The 13632-nt window shown below is 46.6% G+C and overlaps 3 protein-coding genes and 1 long non-coding RNA gene across 6 annotated transcripts in view; 2 read left to right on the top strand and 2 right to left on the bottom strand.

Moving 5' to 3' along the window:
- Window positions 1-2179: 2179 nt before the first annotated feature.
- Window positions 2180-3967, bottom strand: LOC119335793 (aurachin C monooxygenase/isomerase-like). Of its 2 annotated transcripts, none has more exons than XM_037607872.1 (4): window positions 3701-3967; window positions 3258-3583; window positions 2877-3087; window positions 2180-2778 (listed from the first exon to the last, which is right to left on the bottom strand). In XM_037607872.1, exons 1-4 carry the CDS (start codon window positions 3944-3946, stop codon window positions 2257-2259), a joined length of 1305 nt encoding a protein of 434 aa, XP_037463769.1. In that variant the 5' UTR covers window positions 3947-3967; the 3' UTR covers window positions 2180-2256. The 2 variants fall into 2 exon arrangements, with proteins under 2 accessions (XP_037463769.1, XP_037463770.1); XM_037607873.1 differs by having other exon boundaries at window positions 3258-3609; window positions 3701-3822.
- On the top strand, window positions 3862-5855 carry LOC119335792 (pentatricopeptide repeat-containing protein At1g31430-like). Its single transcript, XM_037607871.1, has one exon. The coding sequence runs from the start codon at window positions 4081-4083 to the stop codon at window positions 5662-5664; it is 1584 nt and encodes a 527-aa protein (XP_037463768.1). The 5' UTR covers window positions 3862-4080; the 3' UTR covers window positions 5665-5855.
- A 1772-nt stretch (window positions 5856-7627) lies between these two features.
- LOC119335791 (protein argonaute PNH1-like) overlaps window positions 7628-13632 on the bottom strand; it is a 15088-nt gene continuing 9083 nt past the window's right edge. For both annotated transcript variants that reach the window (XM_037607870.1, XM_037607869.1), the window contains 21 exons: window positions 13386-13597; window positions 13145-13291; window positions 12891-13024; window positions 12679-12788; window positions 12407-12513; window positions 12015-12153; window positions 11761-11877; window positions 11357-11464; window positions 11194-11265; window positions 10972-11094; window positions 10709-10868; window positions 10498-10619; window positions 10180-10317; window positions 9965-10107; window positions 9820-9882; window positions 9434-9497; window positions 9220-9355; window positions 8738-8811; window positions 8287-8381; window positions 8166-8197; window positions 7628-8045 (listed from right to left, as the gene is read on the bottom strand). In XM_037607870.1, coding sequence (XP_037463767.1) covers window positions 7876-8045; window positions 8166-8197; window positions 8287-8381; window positions 8738-8811; window positions 9220-9355; window positions 9434-9497; window positions 9820-9882; window positions 9965-10107; window positions 10180-10317; window positions 10498-10619; window positions 10709-10868; window positions 10972-11094; window positions 11194-11265; window positions 11357-11464; window positions 11761-11877; window positions 12015-12153; window positions 12407-12513; window positions 12679-12788; window positions 12891-13024; window positions 13145-13291; window positions 13386-13597 — 2466 coding nt within the window. In that variant the 3' untranslated portion in view covers window positions 7628-7875. The remainder of the gene's footprint in view (window positions 8046-8165; window positions 8198-8286; window positions 8382-8737; window positions 8812-9219; window positions 9356-9433; window positions 9498-9819; window positions 9883-9964; window positions 10108-10179; window positions 10318-10497; window positions 10620-10708; window positions 10869-10971; window positions 11095-11193; window positions 11266-11356; window positions 11465-11760; window positions 11878-12014; window positions 12154-12406; window positions 12514-12678; window positions 12789-12890; window positions 13025-13144; window positions 13292-13385; window positions 13598-13632) is intronic.
- LOC119335795 lies at window positions 7981-8730 on the top strand. Its single transcript, XR_005162018.1, has 3 exons — window positions 7981-8095; window positions 8224-8479; window positions 8599-8730. It is a non-coding gene; the product is annotated as an uncharacterized LOC119335795 (long non-coding RNA).

Genomic DNA, 13632 nt, shown 5'->3' with positions numbered 1-13632 from the left:
GTTATATCATTTCATGCATGATGAATTATCTTCATAAGTTGAAGAGGATCTCCAAAAGTACAACCTGCCATGTGCATTTGCACTCCAAAAGCAAATTACTTATATGCACATCTTCAGGGGGAGCCCTTGCCACTTATGAAGACAATACCCTATCCTTTACAATTTCACATACTTCCTTCCCGTTGAAAACTTCAACCAGTTTGTCATCAATCACCAAAAAGGGGGAGATTGTAAGTGCATCTAGTGCCACCCCTAGTTGGTTTTGGAGTATTGATGACAAAGTTGGTTGAGGGACTAATGCGTTTGTGAGAATTGCAGGATAATGCAGGTAGTGTCCCTCATTGATTCGGTTTACCTACCAGAGATGACCCCTAAAAATGTATGAAGACATTGAAGACAATGGTGGTGTGTGAAGATACTCACATTGAAGACTATGACATGAGAAGACATCGAGTGAAGACTATGGAGCGCGAAGAATGAGTTGTTTCGTTGTTTCCTTCTCTTCTTTGTTGAGTCATAGGAACCACCGTACTGTTAAGTGGGGTCCAAGTGAACAAAGTCAGAGTGACTAAAGTGATGCTCAACCCAAATCCTATGTTTTCGAGCGAAGACAATGAGAGCAAATCTTATCCAGAGTTGGATGAGTCAGCTTTGCTTGTAGCCCAAGTAAAGTTGTCGTGTGTGTTTGAAATCTGACCGTTGGAACACGTGTCAGTTCCTTAGTGACCCAGGGTCATTTCGGACATATCAGGTCGGGTTGCCTTGTGGCTATAAATAGCCCACCCCCTACACCATAAATTGGTGGCTGCTCAGAGTTAGTTTACGGCTTTTGTCGTTTTTAGAGCAACCCACCTCGAAGCCTTTGAGAGAGAAATCCTTGCGAGGACAAAGCCCAAACACCCAGTGCCAAAGAGTGTTAGGCATCACTGAAGTCTTTCTGTCTGTGTGACCTGAACACTTATTACACCTGAGGACTGTGTATCCTCCTACCGGTTAGGCGTCGCGTTCTGAGCATCCAAGAGTCATTGTGGATTGCTGGTGAACGAAGTCTGTGAAGGTTCGGAAGTCTACCTTGAAGACTTACCAGAGTGATTGGGCGAGGACTGTGTGTCCTTAGCTCAAGGGGAATAAGGTGAAGACGCGGTCTTCTGAGTTGAATCTCAGCCTCCCTAACCAGACGTACAGTTGTCACAGCAACTGGAACTGGTCCAACAAATCCTGTGTCTTCAACAAGTGACTGGTTCTATCCCTCCCTCCTTTACTTTGAGTTTGTCTTCGTGAAGTCATTGCTTATTTGTTTTATCTGTTTGACTTCATAGCTTGACTACTATCGTTGATTGGCTTCATACTATCTTCCATCCTGATCCTTACTACCTAGCTGCTATTAGTCTTTGTACGTTCAGTATTGCATACTTGACTATGGCTTGCTTGTTGTAGTTTATCTTCCGCTGCATATCAATTAGGTCATTTCTATTGTCTGTCTTCGAAACTTCCACGTTTTTAAGACTTTGATAAAAATCGCCTATTCACCCCCCCCCCTCTAGTCGATAACTAGCACTTTCACCCATATACACAAGCAATATAATCAAGTCGGACGTAGGGTATTACCTCTTAGAGAGAGCCCGAAACTGGGTAAATATCATGTCCCACGTTCCTTGTTCCCCATCGATCCAAGATCCACATTCGGGACCCCCTACCTGAGATCCGCCGGTTTTGACACCGATATCTGGTACCTCGGTTTATATAGACGCCAGGGTGCCTAGGGTTTACAAATAAGCCGGTTGAATCTGGGGGTAAATATGTCTTGGACTACCTAAAGATCTTGTACTATACACAAAGTCTTCGGATCATTCCTTTCTGTCATTCTTGGACCATACGAACGAGGCCCACCAGATGATGGGTTTAGGGGCTCCTCGGCCCAGCCCAAAGGACCAGTGCCCGATGTGCTGAGCAATGAGCACCCCCTAATCCAGGAGCGATCCGTCATTATTATTTTTCCTTTGGTGGATGTTGTGGTGGTACCAGAGGCATGTGACATGCATTGGTGTCAAGCTCAAAGATTTTTTTTTCTTAATTGCAATTTCTTTTCTTTCTGGCCGATGTTTCTTTTGTAAAGGCTAACGTTCTACTGTCTTTTCAGTTTTGTCATATCAATGTTACATGACTTCTACTACTATTATGATCTTTATATGAGACACTTATTACCATGGAAAAAAGATAACAGCAGGTTCAGCGTAACAATTCAGTAGTACTAATTCACAAACTACCGCCATCTACAGTTGGCGCGCCGCCAAAATACGGCATGCCCCTCTGCCGCAGCTGCAAAGCCTCCTCCACCGTCGCCGCCCTCGCGTCGAACGCCCCCGTGTCACCGTCCTCCACCGGCAGGCCCTGTTTGAGCCGCCCGAGCCTGCGGGCGTGCAGCACCTGCGCCGCCACGACCGGCAGCCGCGCGGCCTCGTACTCGTCCAGAGCGCGTGGCGGCGGCGTCTCCCCCCACCTCCCGAGGCACTCCCCGAGCACGCGGGCGTCATGGACGGACATGTTGGTGCTCCGCAGCCCGTGCGGCGTGGTCGGGTGCGCCGCGTCGCCGACCAGTGCCACGCTGCCGCCCGCCCACGACAGCCGCGGCAGCGGGTCCGCGTCGTAGATCACGTTCACGAACGGTTCTGCCGTTTCCCTGATCAGCCGCGCCAGCTCCGGCGACCAGACGCGCTCGGCGTCCTCCTGCATCCCTGCCAGCGTGGCGTCGCTCACCTTCATCGTCACCGAGCTCCCCTGTTAATGAGTCACAGCCCGACCGATCACCCAGTCCGTCAGAGAAACACGTCATCACGGTTTAGCAACTGGACAAGCAGACAAGGGATCGCCATTACCGTGAGCTCTGGCTCTGGGCCGTTGATGTACCAGAGCCAGTTCAGTCTGTTCCCGGGCAACTCGTAGAGCACGGCGTGAGTCTTTTCGGCCAGATCGAAGTACAGGCAGCTGCCGAGCTCTGGGTACGCTCTTCGGATGCCGGTGATGATGTCGGAGCTTTCCTTCCCGGTGAAATCGAACACGCCACGCCATGCGCAGTACCCGGAGTACCTGCACATTGGCCGCAAGAACAAGAAATGGTGTCGTCCGTGATGAACTAATGTCCTAAAAGCGAGCTGATCAACTACTGAAAATATTCGATGTAATGTTCATATGTGAAATTGTTTGTTGCCTCCTAAATTGTTGTCTGGCCATAAGCGTCAAACAGATTTATAACTCACCTGAGCTTGAGGGCAGGGAGGAAGCGCCGGCGGATCGACGAAGTGCAGCCATCCGCTGCGACCAGCAAATCCCCAGCGACCTCCACCGTTTCACCGGTTCTGAGCACGCGAGCCGTCGCGACTACCCCGCCGCGTTTGCCACCATCGCCGTCCGTGTCCGAAACCTCGAACGAAAGGAACTGGTGGCCCCAGTGCACGGTCACCGCGGCCGGCGGAGCCTCGTGAAGCCGCCGGTGCAGCTCGCCCCAGTGCGCCGCGCGGAAGTTGAACCCCTCGTCCCTCGTCAGCGTCCGCGCCGCCTTCGTCTCGCTGTCCGTTGCCATGTTCTGCGGCAGCAGCAGGGGTACTCAACCTATGCCCACAAGGAAAACAAGGAAGAAGCCAAGCTGCGATAATAAAAAAAGCCAAGCTTGCGATTTACCGGGGAGGACGGACGGGCTTACCAGGTCGACGGCGAGCGGCAGCGTGGCCGCGTCGAGACCCCACCCGGGGATCCAGCGGGCGAGGGTCTCCATAGACTGCGCATCCAGGCCCAGCCCGGCGCCCGTGCCGCCTCCGGCCGCCGGGCCCGCCGCCTTCTCCAACACCACCGCCTTCCACCCCGCCCCCGCCGCCGCGTGCGCGCAGGCCAAGCCCGCTACGCTCCCTCCCACCACGACGGCCACCCGCTCACCCATCTCAGGAGCCATCGTTTCTCCCAACTCCGCGGGGGCTTCTTATCGCTCACTGCTATCTGTACACGGCACCTGGCTACTAAAAGTCTTCCATCTTGGCCGGCCCGCGCGCGCCTCCACGCGTCCCGCGTCGCCGCCACACGCCCAGGATGGCGACGGCGCGCCACCGCGGCATGCCGCTGCGCGAATGCAACCTGCTCATCAGGACCCTCGCGAGGCGCAGCAGCTACGCCGATGTCATGGCGGTCTACTACGACCTCCGCGGGCGCGGCCTCGTGGCCGACAGCTTCACCTACCCGTTCGTGCTCAGGGCCATCGGTGCCCTCAAGCTACCGGTCGAGGGGCGCAAGGCGCACGCTGCGGCCCTGAAGACCGGTTTCCGGTGGGATGCCTACACCGCGAGCTCGCTCATGGACATGTACACGATGGTGGACCGCCCTGAAGTCGCGCGGAAGGTGTTCGATGAAATGCCGCAGAGGGCGCTGGTCGTGTGGAATATGATGATCAGGTGCTATGTCAGACGTGGCCGAAACAGAGAAGCGGTTGCTTTGGCTGAGGAGATGGAGAAGGGCGGTCTCACACCCGATAGGGTGACGTTGCTGACCGCACTCACCGCGTGCTCCAGAGCCGGTGATCTGAGCTTAGGAAGGAGAATTCATGCCTACATGGATGGAGTCACTGGGTTCAGCCTCCCAGTTGCGAATGCACTGCTGGACATGTACATGAAGAATGGCTGCTTGGAAGAGGCGGTGAAGCTGTTTGAAAAAATGCCGTCGAGGAACATCATTTCGTGGACTATACTTGTGTCGGGATATGCCTTTGCCGGACAAGTGGAGAAGGCGAGAGTACTCTTCCACCAGTGCACAGAGAAGGATCTAATTATGTGGACTTCTATGATCAACGCGTATGCACAACATGGATGCTTCGTGGAGGCATTGTCGTTGTTTCGAGACATGCAGATGCATCAAGTTGTGCCAGACAGGTTCACTGTTGTCACTCTCCTGACATGCTGTGCCAATCTTGGCGCGCTTGATCAAGGTGAATGGATCCACCAGTTTGCTCAAGGTAAGAAGATGAAGCTTGATGCAGTTCTTGGCACTGCGTTGATTGACATGTATGCCAAGTGTGGGCATGTAGAGAAGGCAGTGGAGGTCTTTGAACGAATGGAAGGCAGAGACACTACGGCCTGGACTGCCATTATCTGCGGCCTGGCCACAAATGGTCAGGCAGGTAGAGCCCTCGAATTGTTTGAGGATATGGAGAGAAGCAATGCTAAGCCTGACAGCGTTACCTTCATTGGGATGCTGAGTGCATGTTGCCATGGTGGCTTGGTTGATGAAGGGCGGAAACAGTTTCGTGCCATGAAGGAGGTTTATCAGATACGACCAAGAGTTGAACATTATAGTTGCCTTGTCAATCTTTTAGGTCGTGCTGGTCAACTTGATGAAGCTGAGAAGTTGATTAACAATATACCAATTAACAAGGACGCTATGCCACTGTTTGGTGCACTCCTCACTGCTTGCAAGGTTCAAGGCAATGTCGAGATGAGTGAAAGGCTGACCAAACGAATAGGCAAGCAAGGCTACCAAATTCCTGATGTGGATTTGCTCATGTCTAATGTGTATGCAACTGCAAGTCGATGGGAGGATGCAGTAAGAGTAAGGAGCAAGATGGCACACCCCAGTGTCAAGAAAAATGCAGGGTGCAGCTTGATCGAGGTGAAGGGATTCTGAAAATGGCAGTTGGCACTTGGACATCTAGTGCTTCAACATAGGAATAGCTAAAACATCCATTAGTCTGAGTAATTTTTCCTTGTGATCCGTTGGTCTGAGTTCATCGCGTTGATATTACCAAAAATATTATGATCAGTTTAGCTGTGGTGACTCAGTTCGTTAACAATTAAAAAGGTGCTCAAAATTCCACCTGGTTTTTGCCTCCTAAAGACCTCTGGACTAAAACTTTCAGAACAGAGGTATTCAGACCTCTGGAAACGATCACTACTTACTTTCAGGAACTGACACAGGTATGGTCCACAGTTTACTTAGTGGAGCTGGTTTCTTCCTATTGATTCGTTTGCGAGCCACCTCTTCTATCTGTTAGTATTAATTTGTTTGAACTTTTTTCAGCGATACTTGTCAAATTATTGTTTATTAACTCCAACAATGAAACGATATACATTTCTGGAAACGAAGAAATGCAGGTTAGTTACCAAGCCATTAGTATCTTTCACCTATTTTCTGTTGCAGGTGAATATACCTATGGGCTAATATGTGCCTTGACACGAGTGATAATGTATCAAATTCTAGTGTCGCCATTTGTAATCTTATGATGAGACAGTATGACATTGGTCGTTTAATCGACTAGCTGCTGATAGATTTCAGCCTGAACTGACCAGCATTATCTTCAGCAGGTTGTTCAGGAGATCACATAAGTTGCCTGCCTCCCAACATCTTAAAACTATCTCTTGTAAGTTCATCCGCGAGTTACAGAATGCTAGTTCAGGTTGTTCAGCAGGTTATTAAGAATTATGTTTACCATACGAGGCAAAATTCAAGGCTTGTAGCTGGTGATGATATATCAGCTTCTGGTTGTATTTGCATTTTGGTTGCTTTGTTCATTTCATAATTTTGGTAGTACTTATGTGGAAGAAAATCAGAATGACACACTATAAACTGATAAGTTTTCTTTTTCATGAAGGTAACCTGCTACTACTGCTTATTAACTTCATTTTGTATGGATATTTCAATGACAGGTACTCCCTCCGGTCCGGTGTGTTAGAGCAAGTACAGTAAGCTTATATAAGCAGGCTATAAGATTTAAAATATTACTTCCTCCGTTCCTAAATATAAATCTTTGTATAGTTTTCAATATGGACTACATACGGAGCATCTATATACATCCATATGTGGTTCATAGTGGAATCTCTACAATGACTTATATTTAGGAACGGAGGGAGTATTTTTTTGCTGACATGGAGGAAAGAGAAGAGGAGCCGGCTACAGAATAAGAGCCGGTTGTAGCATGTGCTCCTAGGCACTATGTGAGAGTGAAAAGTGGGCCATGTATTAATAAAGTAGCATATTTTTATATCTAATTATTATACTTACCGTCTATAAGCTTGGCTATAAATGACATGGCAACATCATATAGCCATCAGCTGTACTAGCAATATCTATTTGTTCAAATAAGGCCTATTAGCATTTAATTGGCCTAATTAATTCTGTGAGCTGGCCCTTTCTCTCCCCAATATTAACTCCTAGCTGCACACATCCCCTCTCTCGTTATTGTGCATGCAACGGTTTGACCAATGCATGCACGTTTTCTTTTCTTTTTTGAACTTGATGTATGCATGTCTAATTAATTTAAGGGCCTGATTGGAGGAAACAATGCCCAATCCTCTTCTACCTTGGTCATGGTGCTTGAGCTATGAGCCCTACACACCGGACCAGAGGGAGTAACTTTCATTATGACACAAATAAAGAAAGTCATGAAGTAGTGCAAGCTCAATCTTACATCTATACTTGTTGGTTATGCTCTACTCCCTCCGTCCCAAAATAAGTGTCTCAGATTTGTACTAACTTTAGTACAAATTTGTATTAAGGTTGAGACACTTATTTTGGGACGGAGAGAGTATGAAGATGTTTAGTTTTGTTGTCAAGGGAAAGCATCAGAGCAATTATATCAGATGCACTGGTCAGAAGCATCCAAGTCTGCTGGTGAATTACATTACTGCTCAGGAACTGGATAACATCTGGCCCAAGCAAGAACTACTATTATACATGCTTTCACAGTACTTTACAGAGGTAGTCGAGAGATTGTTCAGGGTCCAAAATGCAGAAATGATCTTCTTCTCTTCCTTTCCGGGAGAAAGCTAACCTAACATCTACTGCTAAATTCTACAGTGTTAGGCACATAACTGTGAGTAGTTAAAACTAGCCCCTTTGTCAACAGTAGAACATCACCCTCTTCACCTTCTCTTTCACAGCGGGCAAAGGCTTCACGGAGGTACCATTCGTGCCACTGGAGCTCTTCGACGTGTGGTTCTCCGACAGCTCCGGCTCCATGTAGAACCGCGCCCGGAACGCGGCCAGATGCGCGTAATATGCAGGTGGGACTGTTGGAGCAGCAAAGACAAAGACACCACGGATCAGATTTGTGACATAGGTATGTGAACTCACGATGTTTGTAAATAAACAAAGCTGGAGAATGTTTCAGCTAGTACAGAAGAACATACCGACGGAAACAGAGCGCGTGCACCGTGCGTAACTGCAAAATCAGCATAAAATTTTCAGATCAGACAGTTCTTAGAAGATCCAAGTGTGAAGAGCAAGAGACAAAACATAGGCATGCCGTACGTGTAGCAAAGGTTGTTTGTCAACGTCTGCATTTCGTCTGCTGAGAAGTTGTTCTCATCCCAGAGGACATGGTAGTGAGCTGGCCTACTTGTTCCCTGGTGAGAGAACTCACACATCAGTCATTTCGTCAATCACAAGAGGGTGGAGAATCTGGGGTAAATATTCCCATACTTCTAGTACAGCACTTTTGCAGGTACAGTACAAGCTTTTCCCAAAAGAAGTGGAAGTTTTATGTGTTTGTACATTCACATGGTCTAAATTTTTGGCATACTATCAGTTAGTTTATTCTTTTTACCATGTCTCCTCTGCTAGGTACCTAAGCGCAGTGAGAGCTTTGTTGAAAAGAGAATACCAAGTCTATTCAAATGCTTGACCACAAAGGCACGGGACCAGAGCAACGACAAATTCAGTGTATGTCAGCCTTCAGCAAGGACCAGTACAATATTCTTACCTGGATTCCAGCGTGACTACAGAGGTAGAAATCAAACTCCGTTGGGTGGCATATCTTCGAATCAACAACAGTTCCTGTAATTTTTCCCAAGCAATTAGTCATTGTATTACCAAGACAATGGAAATACATATTACATACAGACATACAATATCTTATACACACAAAACAAAAATAGTGTCCTACAATGAGCACGCCCAAATTTCCTTTCTGACAAATATTTAGCTTACTCAGTTGTGCTTCAATAGTTTCAACAAACTGTGGTTATGAATGCATATCATGAAAAGTTTGTTCTCCCTCCGATCCATATTAATTGTCGCTGATTTAAAAAACTATCTACTAAATCAGTGACAATTAATATGGATCAGAGGGGTATTACATAAAATCAGTCAAAATACCAAAAAGTTCACAACACATTAGTTGACCTATAGTGTGCAGTACATCCCATAGCTTAAAACATATGGATGTCATGAATAGATGATTACCAGGCAAAATATTTCCACTTTTGTCCATACTACTTCTGTCTTTGTGATTGTTTGCAAACAGTCTTGTATGGTGACGCTTTTGAACCACCACAAACGTTACAGGAGGTTGGTAATTTGGTTCTAGGGATGCACAAGCCTAGAAGAAAGCATTTGTTAGACAAGTCTGCTGAAATAGTTAGAAGATCTACATAAGAAAATACAAGTGTATACCTACCTTACGGATAGCATCCAACTCATAAAGGAGAACTTGGTAGAACTGGCCTTCACTAACGCCATCCCTGGATGAAAGATAGTCTTAATTAATAAAGTTACCAGATAAGCTAGTTTAATTGCCACATAAAAAAGCCTTGAAAATGTTTTTTACTCTGCTTGACAAAAGATGCCAAACCTAAACATTTTTGTGTTTGACTATCTATTATCTTTTTTTTTTTGAAACGGAGACTATCTATTACTCCCTCCGTCCGGGAATACTTGTCATCAAAATGGATGAAAAGAGATGTATCTAAAACTAAAATACGTCTAGATACATCCCTTTTATTTATTTTGATGACAAATATTTTCGGATGGAGGGAGTATCTTTTAACTTTTGTACTAGCTTACCGATAGAAAATTATTCTCTGTGGTTTCTGTCCCGTGGCCTTCCTGAAGGATATTAAGAGTTCCCTGCACAGCAAAATAAATATATCATGTATCTGATTAAAAAAGTTATTTTACTAGTTTTCAAAAAGTGTTTCTTGATAAATACCTGACCATGCCTCCTGTTACTGTGCCTCTCTGAGGGTCATGCCATGTCTTGTAAAGGTCCTGAATGAGCTCTTGTCGGTGTGCCTGTGCACACACCAATCCAGCATATTTTGTAACTTCCGGCCAGTCTTGAGAAGCCACAACCTGCAAGCAGCTAATTAGAAAAGGGCAATGCATAGTGATGTGGAATAAGCAGAGCAAGTCTCCAAGACTTACTGCGGCAATGGATGGACTAGAGTCCTCCCCGGTTTCAGGATGAGTTACATCTGCGCCAAATATAATAGTTGGTATGTCACTGACCAACGGAATCCTCCAACTTAGCGCATCCACGAGCACGGTGTTCCTTCCTCCCATCTGAATTTAATCACATCAAGATGTAATAAATTAGCATGGTAGCAAATTACTACTCCCTCCGTCCCATAATATAAGAACGTTCTTATATTATGGGACGTTCTTATATTATGGGACGGAGGGAGTAGATTATTGGTCTACAGTACATTAGATGTAAAATAAGGTGATAAAGTAAATAAGTACCTTAACATTGATTTTAAGCGAGACATTTGCCAAATACTGCTTGCTGATCTTAAAAACATGTTTCGTTAAGCAACATTGAGATATTAATCCCAAATCGGTTTCACAGATACGTTTGATGTCACCTGCAAAAATAGAGTTATGATTTAACAAAATATAAGAGAATTCAGAAGAAAAGAAAATACACAGAGTAATTAGCATGATTGGCACTTACCATATAAAGCTCCATTATTGTCTGGTAGGATGGCCAAAAGAAGCTCAAGTTCTTTACCCTTGAGTTTGTGTAGTGCTACATTATACACATGCTTTAGTGCCTTCGCTACTTGATCTGGTCTAGCTGAATATATTGGAAGCACAGGTTCACTGTTGAATTCCTGCAATAACAGCGGAGATCAAACTAAACAACATGGTACGCATGAAAATTTACAAAGGCCTCTCGGCTGTGTCAAAAATTATCAGAAATGAGGGTTACACTACCATGCCCGAAATTTGACACATTTGTGCCAACTCTTGGCAGAATCCGCGTGCAGTTGTTTCTTGAACACTCCTCGAGAAGTTTATACAAGCCCAGTGGCTTACCTTGCCCCCGTTGATCACTTTCTGAAAAAGGTGAGTTTATTTTATTTGTAAACAAAGTGTGATCAGCACCATGATAAATAGGACATGAGGCGTGCAACTGCTGCAAAAATAGAACCTAACCTTGTTCACCATGTTCCATTGACCAACCTGTGGCAGGCACTCCTTTTCCTTTCCAGCATCATGATATTTCAGCTGTAATGCACAAAAAACCATGTCCCACATTATTAGCAAAGAGTGTCAGCTAACTATAGACAAGAATAACACTGCACAATCATAATTCTACCCAAGGTGCAGGAAGGACGCGCGCTTCAACGGATGTTAGCTTCTCACTTATGTTGATCCCAAATTCCTTTGCGTAAGGATCTTGGTCATATCCGTTTTGATGAACTGTCTGAAAACAAATTCATTTAGCAACCTGAGCTGATTTAACAACAGTGTTGATCAACAAAATTCTTCCATTAAAGAAAAACCCTAGTAGCATGCATTGCATGGGAAGTTTGGACCACAGGCAAATAAAAACAAACACTTGAGGATAGGACAATTAATGAGCTTGAGCATGCTGCATGCATGTCCAGCAATGCACAGGACTTGTTCAACGAGACCATCAGTTTTGTTGGAACAAAACCCTAGCGCATAACATGTAAATGTATAGGCATGTATTCATACGATTAGGAGAAAACTCTGGACCTGTAGAATATCCATTTCCTTTTCTCTAGGCCTTTGGCATGTAACCTTTAGCAGTGATGTGATCTGCTTTTCATTCAACCTCTTTGTGTATCTCTGACCCTCAACAATCTTGCAGGCCTGGTAAGAAAAGTCACAAGAACACAATCAATCTATTTAACACTGATACTAGCATTACAATTTGTACCGAGGAAGTAAAAATACATTGCAATATACAAATTGGCCGGGTAACTGTACTTGTGATTTGCTGAGCTTACCTCCATTGGTAGATAGTTTGCCTTCTTTTGGTTGCCAACCATAAGGCAAGGAAGATGTGATTGCTGAATAGTAAACCCATACATTTCCTTGAAATACTCTACGACAGACTTCATATTCATTTGATCGTCGATTGGGAAGCTGTCAAAAGAAGCAAAATCAACCACAGTTGGGCACATTTTTAGCAATCAGGCTCCCATGTATATACATTTAGGCTCACTCTAATTACTGCTTAGATCCAATCAATGTATAGAAGTACGCAGTTTGAGTTTTAGGGTAGGCTTAGATTACGAATCAAGAGGGCGTGCTATTAGCCTTTGTGCTTGCTGAAAAGCTTAGTGCCAAACAATGGTAGTACATCAGAGCAACGGAATGAAGTAGAATCTAAACTTACATGAGTTCATGAGTTGGTTGTGCTGTCACCCCCGAAATGCGGTACTTCCGCCTTACATTTTCCCGGTGAGTAACTTCGACTTTGACGCCCCGCAACGCTTTCTTGATCTGCTTGGCATTTAGGAAAATTTCTTCGTTAGGCAATGCGGCACAATCAAAAGGACATGAATGAACCAGCTAATAGCCTGTAACCAATAGCAAGCAAATAGCAGCTGGTACATGGCCGCTGCAGTAGTATGCCAGTTTCCTTTGTTCCCCACAGCGACAATTTACCTTAATTCTGTTTGCATCCGACAATGGCCTTGACATGACATCCTTCCCTAGTATCTGGGCCACGAAGTCGATCACCGGCAGCGCCTCGATGAACGCTGTGGACGACATGTCTGGCATCAACGTCAATCACCATGTAAGCAAGCAGCAAGCACAGGACAAGGGCAGGAGATCACATGCATGAGGCCACCAGATATTCGAGCATCTCATCTCACCGATGTTGAGCGACAGCCCCATCTGTGTCGGCCGGAGGCTCTGGTAGAACCCGCACCACGACTGCAGGCCGTCGCCGAGCCGCTGCGGCCTCCTTATGTCCGGCGAGTAGAACGACCGCCCTATCGCCACGTACCTGGCATTGCACAGGAGGCACCATCAGCTCAGCTCCATCCAATCCAACAAGCTTGAATGAAGGTGCAATGGGTGATGCGTGCCGTTCTAATTTGAATGCAGGCGGCGGTTGAGTGAATACCTCTGGCTGGCGAGCTCCCGGAGGACGATGTCGAGGACCTGGACGGCCTCCTGCGGCGCGTCGGCCTGCCGGCCGGCGATGAACTGCCGGAGGTGGTGGAGGTCGGCGCGCGCGGCGAACTTGATGGCGACCCTGTACTCCCTCTCGCTGCAGCAACGTCGTCGGCCAGGCCAACAGTAAGACATGAGCCGCCATCAAGGAGGAGGGCGTGGGACAAGAAATGTCAAATGCTGGTGCGTACCGTGGGGGGACGCCGGTGCCGCTGTCTTCGTCGGTGAGGCGCACGACGAACTCGCGCGCGTCGAACGGGAGGGCGCCCGCGGTGTAGAGGCTCTTGCGGCCGTCGTAGGCCGGGAGGCGCATTCCGAGGTCGGACTCCCGGTAGAGGCGCACCAGCTCGGCGATGATGGCCCGGTTCACGCACCGGGAGGTCACCTCCGGCGTGATCTTGACCTGCAAAGACACCATTTTTTTTTTTTGTTATGTCG

The sequence above is a fragment of the Triticum dicoccoides genome, chromosome 7B (assembly GCF_002162155.2).
Source record: "Triticum dicoccoides isolate Atlit2015 ecotype Zavitan chromosome 7B, WEW_v2.0, whole genome shotgun sequence".
NCBI classification, from domain to species: domain Eukaryota; kingdom Viridiplantae; phylum Streptophyta; class Magnoliopsida; order Poales; family Poaceae; genus Triticum; species Triticum dicoccoides.
This window is presented reverse-complemented; position numbering and strand designations above follow the sequence as displayed.